Genomic DNA, 20,318 nt, shown 5'->3' on the forward strand with positions numbered 1-20,318 from the left:
GTAGCCCCTCACCCAGCTCTCCCCGTTGGACTTTTAATATGGTAAGTGGCATGAACAGACAAAACAGGCAGCCTTCATCTTCCTCATCCCAAGTTTGCTTTTTATTTTAGATTAATTTTTCTCTTCACACACCCCCCTTTCACCCATCTTGTCTTGCCCCTCCCACCCACTCCTTTCTTCCTTAATGCTGGGGGGGGGGGAAGCCCCCGCAACATCCTTTCTCATTCTTTTACCATATTTTTCGCTATGTAAGACGCGCTTTCCCCCTCCTAAAAAGTAAGGGGAAATGCGTGTACGTCTTATGGAGCGAATGCAGGCGGGAGGCTCTGCTCAGCGCTCCGAGCCGCAGGGAGCGTGTGTCCTAACATCTTCCATTCTGTGTACATGACCAAGCCAGTGTGGTCAATGCTGCAACCCGCAAGTGAGATGGGGGGAGGGAGGGTTATTGGTTAGTGGGGTGTTTATTTCTCTTGTTTTTATGATGCATTTTGTGTTTCTTGTATTATGATGTTGTGAGCTACCCTGAGATCTATGGGCAAAGAAAATAATAAATTTAATATAATGATAAATTTTATTTATACCCTGCCCTCCCCAGCTAAGGCCGGGCTCAGGGCGGCAAACAACCAACAATAAAAACAAGCTGAATGAATACAACTTAAAAACAAGATTAAAATACAACATTAAAACATTAAAATGCAGCCTCATCATAGGAGGAGAAAGGAAAAAAGAAAGAGGGGGAGGGAATCAAATTGGCTCCAAGCCAAAGGCCAGGCAGAACAACTCTGTCTTACAGGCCCTGCGGAAAGAAATCAGATCCTGCAGGGCCCTGGTCTCATGAGACAGAGCGTTCCACCAGGCGGGAGCCAGTGTTGAAAAGACCCTGGCTCTGGTTGAGGCTAATCTGACCTCCTTAGGGCCCGGGACTTCTAGGGTGTTGCTATTTATGGACCTTAAGGTCCTCCGTGGGGCATACTGGGAGAGGCAGTCCCGTAGATATGAGGGTCCTCGGCTGTGATAAAATAAAAAGAAAGAGCACATATTTGTTTGAGAATGTCCTGTCACATGCTGCCCAAAATCTTCCTGATGCAACCATATGGAGGGCAATGAGGCATCGCTACTGGAGGGTATAAGTTGCCCGTGGCTATCTTAACTTGCCAGTTTCACACGTGAACAGGATCCAGTGGTCGTAGTACACAAGCTTAACATGAGTCAACAGTGTGATGCAGCAGCAAAAAAAGCTAATGCTGTTCTCGGATGCATCAACAGAAGTCTAGCGTCCTGATCAAGAAAAGTCCTAGTCCGTCTGTGTTCTGCCTGGGCCAGATCGCACCTGGAGTACGCTGCCTAGTTCTTGGTGCCACAATTTGAGGGTATTGACAAGCTGGAAAATGTGCAGACTTTAAAGGATCTTAAAGCCAAGCCTTATGAGGAACGGTTATGGGAGTGGGTTGTGTTTAGCTTAGAAAAGCAGAGATATGAGACCCATCTTCAGATATCTAAAGGGCTGCCCCTTGGAAGATGGAGGGTAGGAGCACACATCCACCCGCCGGGTGTGGAACACACTTCCGCCTGCAGACAAACAACAGCTGTCTGAACATCATGCCCTCTATCTAACCTTTGGCTTTCTCAGCGGTCTGCCGTGCCCTGTCTGTGACCTTTGTCTCCTTCATTATACATTGTGCAAGGGGAGAATGACGCGGTGGAAACAGGTGCCAAAATAACTTTGTACAACCCCTTAATCTCGGGATGTGTAAAGGTCACAGTCCAAAATGTATCTGACTGGTTTTGCATATTGTGCTAATAAAAAGAGCCTTAGCAGAGCTAGCTGGCAGCTTGCCGGTGCACAGCTCACCTGCATTACCAACTCCTGCCTCATGCCTTCACTTCACCTGTGACTTCCAAGTTACAAGAAAGGAGATTCTGACTAAACATTAGGAAAAGCTTTTTGGCAGTAAGAGCTGTTCGACAGTGGAACATACTCCCCCAGGAGGTTGTGGACACTTTCTTTTGAAGTTTATGAGCAGAGGTTAAGGGCCATCTCTCAGGGATGCTTTAGTTAAGATTCCTGCATTGCAGGGAGTTGAGCTAGCGTCCCTCCCAATTCTATAATCAGTGACAGAAGTGACTTAGAGCACTGTGTCACCTTATCATTTCGTTAAAGCAGAGGTTGTCAAACTAAGGCCCACGGGCTGGATACGGCCCACCAGGCTCATTAATCCGGCCCACGAACCTTGTGGACCCTGCTGCCCGCTCGGTCAGTCCCCACACTAAACAGGCGTGGCGTAGAGGCCTCGCCGCGCGGAGACTGACTTCCGTGACGCGGCACAGCTTCTGATTGGCTGCAGGAAGTTCCTACAGCCAATCAAAAGCTGCATATGCCTCTGCGTGGGCAGTGATGCTGGCATGGCTTCTGATTGGCTGCAGGAAGCTCCTGCAGCCAATCAGAAGCCACAGACGCCTCTGGGTGCCGCCCCTTCCTTCCCGCTGAGGCGGCCAGCAGCTTGGGCTCTGTGCCCCACTGAGACACAGGACGCCGACGCTGCCGAAGACGAGGCAGTGTCAGCCGCTGCGGCATGAGTGGCATAGGCGGGGGGGGGGCTTTTGGGAGGGGGGTGCTTTAGGGTGGTGGTGGGTCCGGCCCCCCACAAGGTCTGAGGGACAGTGGACCAACCCCGTCCTGAAAAAGTTTGCTGACCCCTGGGTTAAAGTAATAACTTTATTTCAGAAATAGTTTGGGGGGTGTTTACACCCACCATATAAGCACACAGAATATACAGGCTTCAGTGAAGATTTCAGTCACATAACCTTAGTTAATAGATTTATTTAGTTAAGATGCTAGTAGTAGTAGTAGTAGTAGTATACTGCTGTTCATCCATAGATCTCACGACAGTTCAGGATTACAGAAGATAAAAACGTAAGGTTGTTTTTACACACGTACAGAAAATATATTCTAAGAAATCAATGCAAAAGAATTCCAAGTTGTCCAATTGCAGAGTTGAGAAAAAAGGACTAATTCCCTTGTCGCAAGCCTGATTCTCTCAGCAAGAAAAGGCCGAGTTAGTGCCCCAAAGGAGGCCCATCTCTCCTTTGAAGAGGAGAATTTTATGATATGCATCCAAAATGTTTGGTTATTTTCACAATGGCCAAAAGGAGATTTCTCTTTTTTGATGAAAGGAAATATGATTTGTGGGATATTTGTATATGTGAAAAGTAGGCAATAGTTGTAATATGAAGGCTACACATACAGCTGTTTTAATCTGAGCATCCTTTCCATTGATATTCAGTCGAAATTAAAAATAAATTTTTAAAAAGTCCAGTAGCACCTTCGAGACCAACTTCATCTTACTTCTTAGTTGGTCTCTAAGGTGCTCCTGGACTATTTTTTTATTTTTTATTTTGACCGCGTCAGACCAACACGGCTACCTACCTGAATCTAGAATTGATATTCACTGTTCTTCTGAGTAGACTAAAAGCTGGTACTCAGAAGAGCTTCAGTGATAGGGCAAAGTGAGGAGCTGGTCAGATTATGAAACTTTTATTTTGAATGAAAGGTAAGGGAATAGCAAGTAAACAGATTACAAAATAAAACAGAGTGCTGTTGCATTGCAGAAGGACTAATCATAGCCTACCCACAGACAATATAGTATTTCTAGTGTACTAATGAGTAGCCCAGAGGATAATCAGTTTCCTAGTGGTATGGGAGATTGAAGTACAGACTCTGTGGTGAAGGCAGATGGGACACTCTGCCAGGGCATCTCAGGTTTCATAATCTTGCGCGCGCACACTCACACTCTTTGAAGGGAGTGGCATGTGGTTCTCTGCACGGAAAACCATAGCCAGTTCTATTACATTTCCCGAGGAAGCACCCTACTTGATGGGTGATACGCAAGATGGAGTTCTGTTTTACTGAAAGGAAACAGTGATGGCCACAGACCAATGCCTTTCACTGACCCCCTAAACCTTGCCTCCTCTCTTTCTCCACATCTTGGATTCACAATGAAACGCTCTCCAAATGACAACCAGGCCGGCCCAAATATTGGGCAGAATGGGGAGACCATTTCTTATTCTTCTTAGTGGCTAAGCTTTGTCTTCTCTGCTTCTCCACCTCTGGGATTCACAACAGTTTCTACGCTGTGTGCGTTCTTTGATGTGCAATAAGGTTTCCACCCTGGCTGAAGCTTATTCCACATTCCATACATTTAAATGGTTTCTGCCCAGTATGGGTTCTTTGATGTAAATTAAGGTTACTCATACGCCTGAAGCTCTTTCCACACACCATGCACTCATATGGTTTCCCCAATGTGTGGGTTTTTTGATGTGAGGTAAGAGCACTCCTACAACTAAAGCTCTTTCCACACTCCAGGCATTCAAAAAGTTTTTCACCAGTGTGGGTTTTCTGATGTAAAGTAAGATAGTAATTGAGACTGAAACTCTTTCCACACACCATACATTTAAATGGTTTCTCTGTTTTGTGGGTTCTTTGATGTGTGGTAAGGTTTCCACTCTGGCTGAAGTTCTTTCCACACTCCATACATTTAAATGGTTTCTCCCCAGTATGCGTTCTCTGATGTGCAGTCAGTCTTCCACTCTGCCTGAAGCTCTTTCCACACTCCATACATTTAAATGGCTTCTCCCCAGTGTGGGTTCTTTGATGCACAATTAGGACGCTACTTGCACGAAAACTCTTTCCACATTCCATGCATTTGAACGGTTTCTCCCCAGTGTGGGTTCTTTGATGTAAAGTGAGAGAGTAATTAAAACTGAAACTCTTTCCACATACCATACATTTAAATGGTTTATCTGCTGTGTGGGTTCTTTGATGTGCAGTAAGATTTCCGCTCTGGCTGAAGCTCTTTCCACACTCTGTACATTTAAAGGGTTTCTCCCCAGTGTGGGTTCTTTGATGTAAAGTAAGGTTACTCCTGCAACTGAAGCTCTTTCCACACACCAAGCATTTATGCGGTTTCTCCCCACCGGAGGTCCTTTGATGTAGAGTAAAACGGTAATTAAGATTGAAGCTATTTTCACACACCATAGATTTAAATCGTTTCTCCTCAGTATGGGTTCTCTGATGCGCAGTAAGGAAACTGCTTGTACAGAAGCTCTTTCCACACTCCATACATTTATGCAGATTCTCCCCAGTGTGCGTTCTTTGATGTAAAGTAAGATGGTGATTAAGACTGAAACTCTTCCCACACACCATACATGTAAATGGTTTCTCCCCTGTGTGGGTTCTTTGATGTGCAATAAGGTTTCCACTCTGGCTGAAACTCTTTCCACACTCCATGCATTTGAACGGTTTCTCCCCTGTGTGGGTTTTTTTATGCTTAACTAGGTTACCAGCACTACTTAAGCTCTTTCCACACTCTGTGCATTTAAACATTTTCTCCCCTGTTTGGGTTCCTTGATGTAAACTAACACTTCCACTCTGACTGAAGCTTTTTCCACACTCCACACTGCTGCTCCCTGTGCATTCTTCCTGTGGTTTTAGGGTGACATGGATATCAATGTCCTGCGTAGTAGAGGATTTCCTTTCCATCTTTTTCCCTCCTTCACGCTCCACATTTTCTGATGACACCATCAATGGCTCCGCATAACTCTCACTCTTCTGCCTGTAACCTGTTTAGGGAGAGGGAGAAAATGAAAATATCACTCATACTGCATGGCAGAAGCCGACATGCTCATTACACATTGAGTCCAATTCTTTGCTTCATTGACTTTACTGTTCTCAAGCATGTCCCTTCCCGCTATGAGAAGGGCACATGGGCACTTGTGAAAAGAACCTCACAGTACATTAACCTCAGCTCAGTGGCACCACAGAGGATATTTTAATATGGGACATATCTCAGCACAAAGAAAGGGAAAACTCAAGCCTGGAGGACATCTCTGGTCTTTACAAGAATAGTCCTACTGGACCAGGCCAAAGGCCTCCTAGACATTGTCAACTTTTGCAGCTTCAGGTGTGCATGTTCATGCTCTGTTGGGGCCAGGGGCGGAAGGGGGGTGTAACAACAAATGTAAAACATTTTATGATGTTTTATGAAGTTTTTATATGTACAGTGGTACCTCGGCTTCAGGTTACAAACGCTTCGGGTTACAAACTCCGCTAACCCGGAAGAAGTACTTCAGATTACGAACTTTGCCCCCGGAAGAAAAGGGAAATCGCGCACCAGCGGCACGGGAGGCCCCCTTAGCGAAAGCGCACCTCAGGTCAAGAACAGTTTCGGGTTAAGAACGGACCTCCAGAACGAATTAAGTTCGTAACCTGAGGTACCACTGTACTGGAAGCTGGTCAGGGTGGCTAGGGAAACCCAGCCGGAGGGGCGGGGTATAAATAATAATAATATTATTATTCAATGTTGCCTTCGGAGAGCAGCGGAGTTACTACAAAACCCACCCTCTGTCCTCCAATCAGGCAAGCAGATTTAAAGGACACAACCCAGCCAGGAAAAAGGGACTCAAGGAGGATGTGAAGCAGGGCAGGTAATGGGTCATGGCCTGGGGAGGGAGATGGCCAAGGGCCAGCTGGAGAGAGTTTGAAGGCTGCCTTTGCCCACCTGGTCTATTTATTTAGTCCTACAGAAGCCAGCTAGATGCTGTGAGATGAAGCCCAGAAGCAGGACATAAAGGCAGCAGGCTTGTGCCCCACAATACACCTAAGCAGCTACCTTCTGAGATCTCCCCTTCTTTGGGATCCTGGAGAAATGGCTCTTGTCCCTCTTCCCAACAGGAACTGAGGTCTGATTCTGCCAAGGAAAAAGACAATATTAGTTACTTTTGGCTGCAAATCATCCAGTCGTTTCAAATTAATCTGTATCCACGACCTCAAAGGAAGGGATTACATAACCAGAGCCTATAAAGATGCACCACAGAAAGCAAAGTTGCAAATATAGTAAGAGTACATACAGGGTTTGACCTAAAGATTCACACCTTCAACGTCTAACAGCCAAGAGGAATAAAAATGTGCCCTTACCTAGAGAGGCCACCATCTCATAATTCTCCTGCATGACTTCCCTGTGCAAAGCTCTTTGGCCTGGATCCAGCAGAGCCCACTCCTCCTCCGTGAAAAACACAGCCACCTCCTCAAAGGTCAAGAGGGCCTGGAAGAAGAAGAAGAAGAAGAAGAAGAAGAAGAAGAAGAAGAAGAAGAAGAAGAAGAAGAAGAAGAAAACAGAGCTTCTCTTTGGTCCCCATCATCCCCACTCAACACAGAGGGAGGCTGGGTGGTCCCATCTGTGCCTCTTCCCTCCTCCCTGCTCCCGTTGCTCTTTCCCTACCTGAGGAAGCTGCCTGGCTCCTCTTTCCACTCCACCTCTGAGAAGAGGCTGTTCAGAGGGGGTCTCAGAGGCCATTGCGTTGCCAGCGGAAAGGATGGAGGAGGAGGAGGCGTAAACTGGGCCACTTCTGGGACGCTCTCAGCTGTTGCCACGATGCACTTCAATGCAAGGAGCAAGGAGCAGCTCTTTAAGGAAAACGATGCATAAATTATTATTACTAATTGAATTTATATACCCCCCCTATACCCGGAGGTCTGAGAGCGGTTCACAGAAAGGCGGATTTATTTAGGGTGGGAGACATTTACACAGCTGACATACCTTTGACTGGGGAACAAATGCTAAGTAAAGCTAGACAACATCTGGAATTTGCTAAACGTGCATCAAATCACACATTTTTCTAACAAACCCACCAGTTACTGCACATGCCTCTTTAAACTTCGGCTGAAATTCTAATTGCAAATACAAATGCAAAATCCAAACACGTATTATCAAAAATGTATTAAAGCCGTTGGTGGTATTCATTTAGGTGAAACCAACTTAGTGGAACATACCTGGGAATCAGACGTAGGGACAGTGATCGAAGAGGCCAGCTGGCAGAGACTGTGGGAAGGAACCCTGAGGTGTAGCTATATGAACAAAGCTATATTCCATCTCAGAACTGGATATGGAAGTGGATATGGAACAACTGATTGGTTCAAAATTGGGAAAGGAGTACGGCAAGGCTGTATATTGTCTCCCTCCTTATTTAACTTATATGCAGAATTCATCATGCGAAAGGCTGGGCTGGATGAATCCCAAGCCGGAATTAAGATTGCTGGAAGAAATATCAACAACCTCAGATATGCAGATGACACAACCCTGATGGCAGAAAGTGAGGAGGAATTAAAGAACCTTTTAATGAGGGTGAAAGAGGAGAGCGCAAAATATGGTCTGAAGCTCAACATCAAAAAAACGAAGATCATGGCCACTGGTCCCATCACCTCCTGGCAAATAGAAGGGGAACAAATGGAGGCAGTGAGAGATTTTACTTTATTGGGCTCCATGATCACTGCAGATGGTGACAGCAGTCACGAAATTAAATGACGCCTGCTTCTTGGGAGGAAAGCAATGACAAACCTAGACAGCATTTTAAAAAGTAGAGACATCACCTTGCCAACAAAGGTCCGTATAGTTAAAGCTATGGTTTTCCCAGTAGTGATGTATGGAAGTGAGAGCTGGACCATAAAGAAGGCTGATCGCCAAAGAATTGATGCTTTTGAATTCTGGTGCTGGAGGAGACTCTTGAGAGTCCCATGGACTGCAATAAGATCAAACGCATCCATTCTCAAGGAAATCAGCCCTGCGTGCTCACTGGAAGGACAGATCCTGAAGCTGAGGCTCCAATACTTTGGCCATCTCATGAGAAGAGAAGACTCCCTGGAAAAGACCCTGATGCTGGGAAAGATGGAGGGCACAAGGAGAAGGGGACGACAGAGGACGAGATGGTTAGACAGTGTTCTCGAAGCTACAAACATGAGTCTGACCAAACTGCGGGAGGCAGTGGAAGACAGGACTGCCTGGCGTGCTCTGGTCCATGGGGTCACAAAGAGTCGGACACGACTAAACGACTAAACAACAACAATATTCCATCTCTGCTGGAGAGAGTGAGATGGGGTTGGAACAACTATACATGTGGTAGGCTTGCCACAAAGGGCTTTCATTTTGGGGGAAAGAAATGTTTATGAAATAAGTTTGATCCCTAAACAAAAAAATCCTACATATCCCAACTTTGGAATTGTTAACTATTTTTAAAGATGAAAATGCTAATATGAAATATAAAGAACTCATCACCTTTATTTCAGCAGGGGCTAAAAAACTCATTGCTCAAAACGAGAAATCTCTGGAAGACTTGCATTTATCACAATGGAATCAGAAAATCTGGACTACTACACTTTCCAAAAAACCCCACAGATTCTACTGCTTTTTGTATTTTTAGTGTTGCTACAATAATTGCTTTTGTTTCTTATGTTTTTGATCTGTGTTATATTCTTGTTCTCTTTTGGAGGCTATCTTGAAAATCTAGACTATTAAAATTATGGTCATCTACAAAAAAACCCACAACCTGACAAAAAGGAGTTGAAGCATTTGCTGGAAAAAGAAGTACTGGGGATGATTTCGTTGTGACAGAGTAACTTTTCACGCCTTACTCTAAAGAACGTCAACTGCCTTGGCATCCACCAGATTCGCACCCAACACTTTGGAACAATGTTTTCCCATAAGGACACACATTTGTGTGTGTTGTTTTGACGGAGATTCAGTTTATGTTTGCTATTTTCAACTTTTCGGGGGTGGGGAGGGAGACTTTAAAGGGGGGGAACTCATTTTCCAATTTATTAAGATGTCAAAGCCAAATTATAATTAATTTAATACACTTCCCCCCTCCAAAAAAACCCTGCTATCCCACTCTCTCAGATATATTCCAGTTCATCCACTCTTACATGCTGCTTATTTTACAGATTTATGTCTAATTAACATGCTTTATTATTATTATTTTTAGCAAATTCCTTGTCCCTCAGCTGCCCTTTTACCAACTCCTACATGTAGGGGGTCTTTATTTAATGCCTCCAGCCAATGCCTTGAGACCATCTGGAAGGTGCTGAAGACTGACTTGCCCATTCTTGTTCCCAGTCTCCCAGCCCCCCATCTATGATTTCTGAAAGGGGGACTGCGGGAGGGACCTCTCCCTTCCCAACAAGCAAATTCTTGTTTCCTTTTGCTTCCTTCTCACATCAGCCTCTTTCTTACTAGGACCCACCTACCTACGGGACTGCTTCTCCTGGTATGCCCCGTGGAGGACCTTAAGGTCCACAAATAACAACACTTTGGAGGTTCCGGGTCTCAGGGAGGTTAGATTGGTTTCAACTACGGCCAGGGCCTTCTCAGCACTGGCCCCGATATGGTGAAACGCTCTGTCACAAGAGACCAGGGCCCTGTGGGATTTGACATCTTTCCGCAGGGCCTGCAAGACAGGCCTTTGGTTTGGACTTAGTCTGACCCTTATGTTTCCCTCCCCTTATGGTCTTGATTTATCAGCTATTTTAAAATGAGGATGCATTTTAATTTATTTATTTTCCTTTTCTTTTCCCCCCTCCCTCTCCCCCCCCCCTATTATATTTTTACTGTGATTTTATTGGTGTTAGCCGCCCTGAGCCCGGCTCTATAAATAAAATTTATTATTATTATTAAGGAAGCTCCGGAGGCTGATTTCCCTTAACACTGCCCATCTCTCACCCCCCACCCAATTCGAAATCTCCTCCCTCTCTCCCAATCCAGAGGCGACTCCGTTCTCCAGCTCGGGGGCTACAAAGCAGCACAGCAACACCCTCATCCCCAATCCCCCCCCCCCATGCAATGCAGCTTCCACTGCAGCAAAACCCGCCCCCACCCCAGCGAGCTTGACCATGAGACTGCAAGGAGGGGGTGGATTAAGAGGCTGCGTCTAAGATACCTTTTTTTTGGGGGGGGGTGTCTGCTTGTCACCTGGTGACTGTTCAGTATCCTATTCTGCTTGCATGCGGGGCAGGGGGGGGGGCGAGACCCTTTCCTGGTTCTCTGGCACCGAAGGGTCTTTGTCCCCCCCCCCAAAGAATATCTTGCAATGCAGACCTTGTTGGGGGGGACCCCACTTTGCAGCCCCCTCCCACCCCTTCCCTGTTTTCCTCTCATTCCGCGCCCTCCCTAGCAGCCCTGCTTGTACATTCAAGGGGGCGGGAAACAAATCCTTCTCCCACCCCCTACCCAGCCCCTACCTCAATTCCTTCTCCCCCCCAACAAAAAATATACTGCACCTTTTTCTCCTCCTCTGCAAGCCCTTTTCTTTTCTGTTAATATGCATGGAGACCCCTCCCCTCCAACAATGCCTCTATACCCCAAAAAACTTCCTGCCTCTCTAGGAAGCGGAGCTCGTTGACCCAGAGGGAGGGGGGAGTGACCCCCCTCCCGGAAAACGGGTTTGTTTTTGTTGTTTTTTTCTGGAATTTCCTCAAAGAGGAGGAAGCCAAAGGCAGTGCCGTCATATCCGGTGACCACGCGAAGGCTGGAAGGGGCTTCTCTCAGGAAGTTTGGTCGGAAGTTTGCAAAAGGAACCCCTCTAGGAAAACAGTGGGGGGGGGGCAATATCTGGAGAGGGAAGGAGGGAGACAGGTGGCCAAAGAGGTATAGATGCCGCGTGGGGGAGAAAAGGACAGAGTTTGCAGTTGCAAAGCGGGGCGACCCTGCAGGGTTTCCTTCTCCGCCCCCACCCCAAAAAACACGGTTTCCCACCAAGGGGAACTCCTGAATGGGGGCCATCCAGAGAATTTGAAGGCAAAAAGTTCCCATCACAGCTCACGAGGAGGATATTCTTTCACATTCTTAATTTGCAAGTTGGGCGAGGTGAAGATGGGAGGAAATTATTATTATTATTATTATTATTATTATTATTATTATTATTTTATTATTTTATTTATACCCTGCCCTCCCCGGCCATAGCCGGGCTCAGGGTGGCTGACACCAATAAAATCACAGTAAAAACATAATGGGGGGAGGGACCAATTTAAAATACAGGTTAAAATGCAATTTAAAATGCAGCCTCATTTTAAAAGTAGCCGATAGATCAAGACCATAAGGGGAGGGAAACATAAGGGTCAGACGGAGTCCAAACCAAAGGCCATATTTATATATAAATTGTTTATGTATATGTATAAAATTGTATATTGTTACCGGAAAAATCCGAGGGCTCCCTTGGACAAAAAGTAAAGACACCAACCAGAGTAAATTGGAGCAAATCAGCAGCCTGTAGGCTTGGCCTTTATTGTACTGTTGCAGCAGGGTGTTCCCCTCACTCGCAGGAGAGAGGAAAAGACCCAGAACAATGGTGTGCAAGACCTTATAAAAACTTTTGAAATTCCCCTCCTCTAGGTCAAGCCCACCCCCAGAAACATCATGCATACATTACAGAAAGGAGGGGTTGAGGGAGGAGTTGTGGTGGTAACCTGAGTGTCCTGTCACCTGGCTGGTTCCCCTCTTTCCCCCCTCCCCCCACCTGTCAGGCAGCTTCCCTGTTTGCTCTATTTCCATCTCCACATCCCACCAGCACTGCATTGCATTGCAATCCCACCCCCTGCACTGGGCCCATCCTGCACCCTGGATTTGATCTCTCTCAGGAAAGAAAGAGCATCAAAATCTACTGGAGGGGGAACCCGTTTCCTCCCCCCCGGTTTGCCCCAAGTCCAGTTGGGGAGGAGAGGGCATTTATTTAATTCCTCTAGTCTTGAGGCTATTTAAAAGGTCCTTAAGACCCTAATCAGTTTCAAATCCCACCACCGATGCGCCCATTTCCCTTCCAGAAGGGAAAGTGAGCAGGTGCTTTTTCAGGGTTCAGGAAATCCAAAATGTGCCTCTCTCCTCCAGTTTTGGGGCACAAAAGCAGCACAGCCAACCCTCACCGGTTCCTCCCGCCCCCCAACATGGGCATTTCTAGCTAGGGTGTTCACTTTCTAGCAAGGCAACCCCAGCTTGTCAGCCCCCCATCCTTGAGTTTTGAAAGTAGCCTCTTCCCACCTTTGAAAAAAGCAAATTGTTTGCTCTTTTTGCCTCCTTCTTATATCAGCCTCCCACTGGGTATGGCTTTTGGTTATTAGCTACCCCTCCCAGTTTGATGCCATCCTCAAATTGGTGGTCTGACACCCCATAAACCACTCGAGGCGACACATTCAGCTGCTTTAAACTAAGCATCCTTTATGAGACTGAGTTGGCGCTACCAAAATGGCAATATGTGTAGCCCATCTCCCCTTTTCAAGAGGAGAATTTGGTAATATGAATCCAAAACGTTTGGTTACCTCCACATTTGTCAAAGATCAATTTCTCCTTTGGATCAGTGGAAATTTGATTTGTAAGAGATTTGTATATGTGAAAAGAAAGCAAATCAGATTTCCACTGATCCAAAAGAGAAACTTATCTCTGACAAATGTGGAGATAACCAAACATTTTTTATTCATCTCCACCCCCATCGTTCAACCCGGATGGGCCAGGGGCCTTCTGGCGGTTCCCTCACTGCGAGAAGTGAAGTTACAGGGAACCAGGCACAGGGGCTTCTTGGTAGTGGCACCCGCCCTGCGAAACGCCCTCCCACCAGATGTCAAGGAAATAAGCAACTATCTGACTTTTAGAAGACATCTGAAGGCAGCCCTGTTTAGGGAAGCTTTTGATGTTTAATAGACTACAGTGGTATCTCGGGTTAAGTACTTAATTCGTTCTGGAGGTCCGTTCTTAACCTGAAACTGTTCTTAACCTAAAGCACCACTTTAGCTAATGGGGCCTCCAGCTGCTGCCATGTTGCCGGAGCACGATTTCTGTTCTCATCCTGAAGCAAAGTTCTTAACCAGAAGCACTATTTCTGGGTTAGCGGAGTCTGTAACCTGAAGCATATGTAACCTGAAGCATATGTAACCTGAGGTACCACTGTATTGTATTTTAATATTCTGTTGGAAGCCGCCCAGAGTAGCTGGGGAAACCCGGGCAGATGGGCGGGGTATGTATATATGTAGGTATAAATAAATAAATATTATTAGGCTACCACTGCAGCAGTTTTAATCTAAACATCCTTTATGTTGATATTTGATATGCTTCTGAATAGACTCAAGGTTGGTACTCAAAAGAGCCCCAGTGACAAGACAGTCTGAAGAGCTGGTCAGATTGTGAAACTTTATTTAGAATAAAAGGTAGGAGGCCCAAAAGCAGAAAAAACAAAACAAAAAAGCACCACCACCCCAGGTTAAAGATTACAAAACAAAGCAGACTGCTGTAGCTCTTTACCTGGACTAAGCATAGCCTATTCACAAGCAGTATATTACTGTGGTGCCCCGCAAGACGAATGCCTCGCAAGATGGAAAACCCGCTAGACGAAAGGGTTTTCCGTTTTGGAGGTGCTTCGCAAAACGAATTTCCTATGGGCTTGCTTCGCAAGACGAAAATGTCTTGCGAGTTCCTGTGGGGGTTTTTTCCCTCCCCCCCCTTTTTCCCAAGCTGCTAAGCCGCTTAACAGCTGATCCGCTAAGCCGCTTAACAGCTGATCCGCTAAGCCGCTTATCAGCTGATCCGCTAAGCCCGCTAAGCCGCTAATAGCGCTAATCCGCTAATGGGCTTGCTTCGCAAGATGAAAAAAGCCGCAAGACGAAGAGACTCGCGGAACGGATTCTTTTCGTCTTGCGAGGCACCACTGTATTTCTAGTGTACTAATGCGTAACACAGCAAATGGCCAGTCTCTCGCTGGTATGGAAGATGCACTGTGGAGCCCGTCATGAAAAGGGGTGGGATTAAAGCTGCTAGGGCAGCTCAGGTTTTAAGGTCCTGCCCCCCCCCTTCTCTTTGGAGGGAGTGGCCTGTGGCTCTTTTTCAACATATAGAGTCAAAGTCAAATATATCACATTTCCCAAGTAGACATCCTAAGCCACCAGAAGACCCCAAATACAAGCCACCCGCAATTGGCGTATGATGGTGAAGCACTCATAAGCCTGCCCCCTCCCCAATCTGTCCCCTTCCGGCTTGTCACGATGCACGATGCTCATATCAAATGCAAGTCAATCGATCGTTGCTTGTAGTCGCCTTGTGATACCTGAGATACGTGACCATTTTCCTTAAAGGAAAGGGTGATGGCAGTAGAACAGTGTCTTTAGCCACACCTCTGACCAAGGAGCTACACTTTGTCTTATCTCCTTTTCCACCACTTGTATTTACACCAACTCTGTGCCCCATTCCAAATTTCAAACAGGGCCAGCCCAAACATTAGGCAGAGTGAGGAAACTGCCTCAGGCACTTAACATAGCAGTGCTAGGGATTTTTTCTTTCCCCCTTATAATCAATTATGGCGGCTATGAATGTGTATTGATTACTTTGCATAACTCTAAGATGAAACATACCTGCCATACATTGTACTTTTGGCAGTTTGGTTCCATTAGGCTTCACTGTTGACGGTTTTTTCTCACCAAGCAGGAACAAAACCTTACATCATAGTACACTGCAGCTCTTCTCATGCTCCATTCTCTGCTATGTGGGTTCTTTGATGTGTAGCAAGGTTTCCACTCTGACTGAAGCTCTTTCCACACTCCATACATTTAAATGGTTTCTCCCCAGTATGGGTTCTTTGATGTAAAGTAAGGTTATTCCGACGACGGAAGCTCTTTCCACACTCGAGGCATTGAAATGGTTTTTCCCCTGTGTGGGCTCTTTGATGCACAGTCAGTCCACTCCTACAAGTGAAGTCCTTTCCACACTCCATGCATTCAAACGGTTTCTCCCCAGTGTGGGTTCTCTGATGTACAGTAAGCGCACTCCTACAAGTGAAGCTCTTTCCACACTTCATGCATAAAAATGGTTTCTCCCCAGTGTGGGTTCTTTGATGTAAAGTAAGATAATAATTGAGACTAAAACTCTTTCCACACTCCATACATTTGAATGGTTTCTCCCCAGTGTGGGTCCTTTGATGTGCAGTAAGGCTTCCGCTATGTCTGAAGCTCTTTCCACACTCCATACATTTGAATGGTTTCTCCCCGGTGTGGCCTCTTTGATGGAAAGTAAGGTTACTCCTACGACGAAAGGTCTTTCCGCACTCCATGCATTCATACGGTTTCTCCCCAGTGTGTGTTCTTTGATGTACAGTAAGTGCACTCCTACAATTAAAGCTCTTTCCACACTCCATGCATTCAAATGGTTTCTCCCCGGTATGGGTTCTTTGATGTAAAGTAAGAGAGTGACTAAAAGTGAAACTCTTCCCACACACCATACATTGAAATGGTTTCTCTGCTGTGTGGGTTCTTTGATGGGCAGTAAGGTTTCCACTCTGGCTGAAGCTCTTTCTACATACCATACATTCAAATGGTTTCTCCCCAGTGTGGGTTCTTTCATGTAAACTAAGGTTACTCCTATGACTGAAGCTCTTTCCACACTCTATGCATTTATGCAGTTTCTCCCCAGTGTGGGATCTCTGATGTAAAGTAAGATGGTGATTGAGACTGAAACTCTTTTCACACAACATAGGTTTAAATCGATTTTCCCCAGTGTGGGTTCTTTGATGCACAATAAGGACACTACTCGAACAGAAGCTCTTTCCATACTCCGTGGATGTATGTGGTTTCTCCCCAGTATGGGTTCTTTGATGTAACGTAAGATGGTGATTAAGACTGAAACACTTTCCACACACCATACATTTAAATGGTTTCTCCCCTGTGTGGGTTCTTTGATGTGCAATAAGGTTTCCGCTCTGGCTGAAACTCTTTCCACACTCCATGCATTTGAACGGTTTCTCCCCTGTGTGGGTTTTTTTATGCTTGACAAGGTTACCAGCACTGCTTAAGCTCTTTCCACACTCCTTGCATTTAAACATTTTCTCCCCTGTTTGGGTTCCTTGATGTAAACTAACGCTTCCACTCTGACTGAAGCTCTTTCCACACTCTACACTGCTACCTCCTGTGCATTCTTCCTGTGGATTCAGGGATACATGGACACCAATATCCTGAGTAGTAAGGGAGTTATTTTTCCAGTTCTCCCATGTATTTCCTACATACTTTTCGGTTGATTGTTTATTTACAAAGGTCTCTTTCTGTGCTTCATGCTCCATGTTTTCTACAGACACCATGGATGGCTCATCATATTTCTCACTCTTCTGCCCATTACCTGTTTTGAGGCAGAAAAAGAAAATGCCATTCAAATTGCAAGGTAAAGCAGAGACTCTCATTGTAGGTCAGGCCCAGTTCTCAGCTTCTCTGATTTTACCATTTTCAAGCATGTCTCCCTACTTCTCTCCCTCCTCAGCTACATCTGAAGTTAGCTTCTGAATATCCTACAGTCTCAACTAAGCACCTACCTGCTGATATCGCCCCTTCTTTAGGATTCTGGAGAAATGGATCTTGTCTTTCTTCCCAACAGGAGTTGAGGTCTGATTCTTTCAGGGAAAGAGACAATATTAGTTACTTTGGGCCACAAAATATAAAGCCATTTCAAATCAATGCATATACCTATGACCTCAAATCCAAGATACAAAATAATAATAATATCATTCCGACTAAACATCAGGAAGAGCTTTCTGACGGTAAGAGCTGTTCGACAATGGAACAGTCTCTCTCTGGAGGTTATGGACTCTCTTTCCTTGCATGTTCTTAAGCAGAGGTTGAGTGGCCATCTGTCATGGATGCTTGAGTTGAGATTCTTGATTGTAGGGGGTTGGGTTAGATGACCTTTGGGGTCCCTTCCAACTCTACATTTCAATGATCCAATGAAAAGGGATCACATATCCGGACCAGATACATCACTTGAAAATTTGTCACTGACCCATGCTAAACTAAAGTAAGAAACTCCAGGGAAACAAGTACAGTGGACTCTCGGGTTGCGAACGTGATCCATGCGGGAGGCACGTTCACAACCCACAGTGTTCGCAACCCGTCTGCGCACACGCGGGTTGCGATTTGGCGCTTCTGCGCATGCGCAAAGTGTGATTTAGCGCATGCGTGAGTGCCAAAACCCAGAAGTAACCCTTTCCGGTACTTCCTGGTTTTGGCGCGTCCGTAACCCGAAAACGCACAACCTGAAGCGTCTGTAACCCAAGGTATAACTATACTCTTAAAAGTGTGTTGAAAATAATAATAATAATAAACTACAGTGGTACCTCGAGTTACAAACGCCTCAGGTTACAAATGCTTCAGGTTACAAACTCCACTAACCTGGAAGACTTACCTCAAGTTGAGAAATTTGCCCCAGGATAAGAACGGAAATCGTGTGCTGGCGGTGCAGTGGCAGCAAGAGGCCCCATTAGCGAAAGCACGCCTCTAGTTAAGAACAGTTTCAGGTTAAGAACGGACCTCTGGAACGAATTAAGTTCATAACTAGAGGCATAGCTGTCAACTTACAGATTTGAAAATAAGGGACCAGCAGCCAAAATAAGGGAGCGGCTTATATTTGGGTATTGTCTTTTTTTCCTCCCCACCCCATGAATTTTAAACGTGCGGCTTATTTGCAAGTGTGGCTTATATTCGGTATGTAATTTGTCCCTTGGACATATCTGAGGATTGGAAAGTAGCCAATGGAATAATTTTTCATTTTATTTTTTAGAAAAAGGGAATGGAAGTGACAGGCTGGTTAATTTGACATCTATCCCTGGACTAGATGACCTGTGGGATCCCTTCTAACTCTTATGATTCTAAGCCATGGGTAGGCAAACTAAGGCCTGGGGGCCGGATCCAGCCCAATCGCCTTCTAAATCCGGCCCACGGACGGTCCGGGAATCAGTATGTTTTTACATGAGTAAAATGTGTCCTTTTATTTAAAATGCATCTCTGGGTTATTTGTGGCACATAGGAATTTGTTCATTTCCCCCCAAAGTATAGTCCGGCCCCCCGCAAGGTCTGAGGGGCAGTGGACCGGCCCCCTGCTGAAAAAAATTGCTGTCTATAAAAATTCACAAATCATCGCCTGATTTCTTTCAGATTTTCTATTTCTTTTCCTTCCACTGTAATTTTATTTAAAATGGGGATGGAGTGACTCCTTTATGCTGAATGTGACGCGCAGCGTAAATTAATAATGCAGAGTTTTTAAGTGAAAGAATAAGAGCTTTACTGAGTTAAAATAAACTTCTACATAAACAACATGGTTCCAAACAGTTTGAGTGAAATTACATAGAATCATAGAGTTGGAAGAGACCACAAGGGCCATCGAGTCCAACCCCCTGCCAAGCAGGAAACACCATCACAGCACTCCTGACATATGGTTGTCAAGCCTCTGCTTAAAGACCTCCAAAGAAGGAGACTCCACCACACTCCCTGGCAGCAAATTCCACTGTCGAACAGCTCTTACTGTCAGGAAGTTCTTCCTAATGTTTAGGTGGAATCTTCTTTCTTGTAGTTTGGATCCATTGCTCTGCGTCCGCTTCTCTGGAGCAGCAGAAAACAACCTTTCTCCCTCCTCTATGTGACATCCTTTTATATATTTGAACATGGCTATCATATCACCCCTTAACCTCCTCTTCTCCAGGCTAAACATGCCCAGCTCCCTTAGCTGTTCCTCATAAGGCATCGTTTCCAGGCCTTTGACCATTTTGGTTGCCCTCCTCTGGACACGTTCCAGTTTGTCAGTGTCCTTCCATATTGACTCTGCTCACAACTGAGGCAGATTGACTCTGACTGAAATCTTACAGAGAACACAGGGAGAAAATGGCTGCTACTTATAAGGAGAATGAGTCACATGTCGGAGTGACTCAGCAGTTAGCAGTTAGGCCTGAATAACTTTAGTAGGCCCAAATGATTGCGCAGCCCCAGCACTTCCCAGCCTGCTTTGCTGCTTCTGCCCTCATGTGTCTTTGTCACATGACAGAATGTTGGAAGGTTGAGGGCAGATGAAAGAAGGTCCCTCCTCACACAGTGCATAGTTAAACTAGGGGAATTTCCCACAGGGGGCAGTGAGGGCCACAAACTTGGGTGGCTTGAAAAGAATATGAGACAAATGCATTGAGTAGGAGAGGTCTATCGATGGCTACTGCTTGTTCCTACACGGCATGAATAAATGGCTCAAACAGCAGGTTCACACCTCCAACGTCTAGCAGCCAAGAGGAATAAAAACGTTACCTAGAGAGGCCACCATCTCATAATTCTCCTCCATGACTTCCTTGTGCAGAGCTCTTTGGCCTGGATCCAGAAGAGCCCACTCCTCCTCTGTGAAAAACACAGCCACCTCCTCAAAGGTCAAGAGGGCCTGGAAGAAGAAGAGGAAGAAGACAGAGCTTCTCTTAGATCCCCATCATCCCCACTCAACACAGAGGGAGGCTGGGTGGTCCCATCTGTGCCTCTTCCCTCCTCCCTGCTCCCGTTGCTCTTTCCCTACCTGAGTAAGCTGCCTGGCTCCTCTTTCCTCTCCACCTCTGAGAAGAGACCAAGAGGGGGTCTCGGAGGCCATTGCGCTGCCACTTCTGGGACGCTCTCACCTGTTGCCAAGATGCACTTCAAAGCAGAGAGCAGGTCTTTGATGTGAGCAATGAAG

General features: G+C 45.8%; 3 protein-coding genes across 4 annotated transcripts in view; 1 reads left to right on the forward strand and 2 right to left on the reverse strand.

The window, feature by feature from the left end:
- Positions 1-20,318, forward strand: part of LOC310670699 (uncharacterized protein) — a 93,004-nt gene that overhangs the window by 59,387 nt on the left and 13,299 nt on the right. The window lies entirely within an intron of this gene.
- Positions 2,802-11,291, reverse strand: LOC310670371 (uncharacterized protein). Of its 2 annotated transcripts, none has more exons than XM_083425609.1 (5): positions 11,105-11,291; positions 7,278-7,462; positions 6,974-7,100; positions 6,669-6,746; positions 2,802-5,619 (listed from the first exon to the last, which is right to left on the reverse strand). In XM_083425609.1, exons 2-5 carry the CDS (start codon positions 7,350-7,352, stop codon positions 4,127-4,129), a joined length of 1,773 nt encoding a protein of 590 aa, XP_083281735.1. In that variant the 5' UTR covers positions 7,353-7,462; positions 11,105-11,291; the 3' UTR covers positions 2,802-4,126. The 2 variants fall into 2 exon arrangements, with proteins under 2 accessions (XP_083281735.1, XP_083281736.1); XM_083425610.1 differs by lacking the exon at positions 11,105-11,291 and adding an exon at positions 7,829-8,370.
- LOC310670325 (uncharacterized protein) lies at positions 13,982-20,276 on the reverse strand. Its single transcript, XM_083425504.1, has 5 exons — positions 20,163-20,276; positions 19,907-20,033; positions 17,158-17,235; positions 14,516-16,967; positions 13,982-14,148 (listed from the first exon to the last, which is right to left on the reverse strand). Exons 1-4 carry the CDS (start codon positions 20,232-20,234, stop codon positions 15,325-15,327), a joined length of 1,920 nt encoding a protein of 639 aa, XP_083281630.1. The 5' UTR covers positions 20,235-20,276; the 3' UTR covers positions 13,982-14,148; positions 14,516-15,324.

The sequence above is a fragment of the Podarcis tiliguerta genome, assembly GCF_965153285.1.
Source record: "Podarcis tiliguerta genome assembly, chromosome: 2".
Classification (NCBI taxonomy): Eukaryota; Metazoa; Chordata; class Lepidosauria; order Squamata; family Lacertidae; genus Podarcis; species Podarcis tiliguerta.

Coding starts and splice junctions, on each gene's coding strand:
- LOC310670325 (XM_083425504.1), bottom strand. CDS start 20,234: ATGGCCTCCGAGACCCCCTCTTGGTCTCTTCTCAGAGGTGGAGAGGAA. Junction 20,034..20,162: donor GAGCCAGGCAGCTTACTCAG/GTAGGGAAAGAG, acceptor TTCTTCTTCCAG/GCCCTCTTGACCTTTGAGGA. Junction 16,968..17,157: donor AGAAGGGGCGATATCAGCAG/GTAGGTGCTTAG, acceptor GCCTCAAAACAG/GTAATGGGCAGAAGAGTGAG.
- LOC310670371 (XM_083425609.1), bottom strand. CDS start 7,352: ATGGCCTCTGAGACCCCCTCTGAACAGCCTCTTCTCAGAGGTGGAGTG. Junction 7,101..7,277: donor GAGCCAGGCAGCTTCCTCAG/GTAGGGAAAGAG, acceptor TTCTTCTTCCAG/GCCCTCTTGACCTTTGAGGA. Junction 5,620..6,668: donor AGAAGGGGAGATCTCAGAAG/GTAGCTGCTTAG, acceptor CTCCCTAAACAG/GTTACAGGCAGAAGAGTGAG.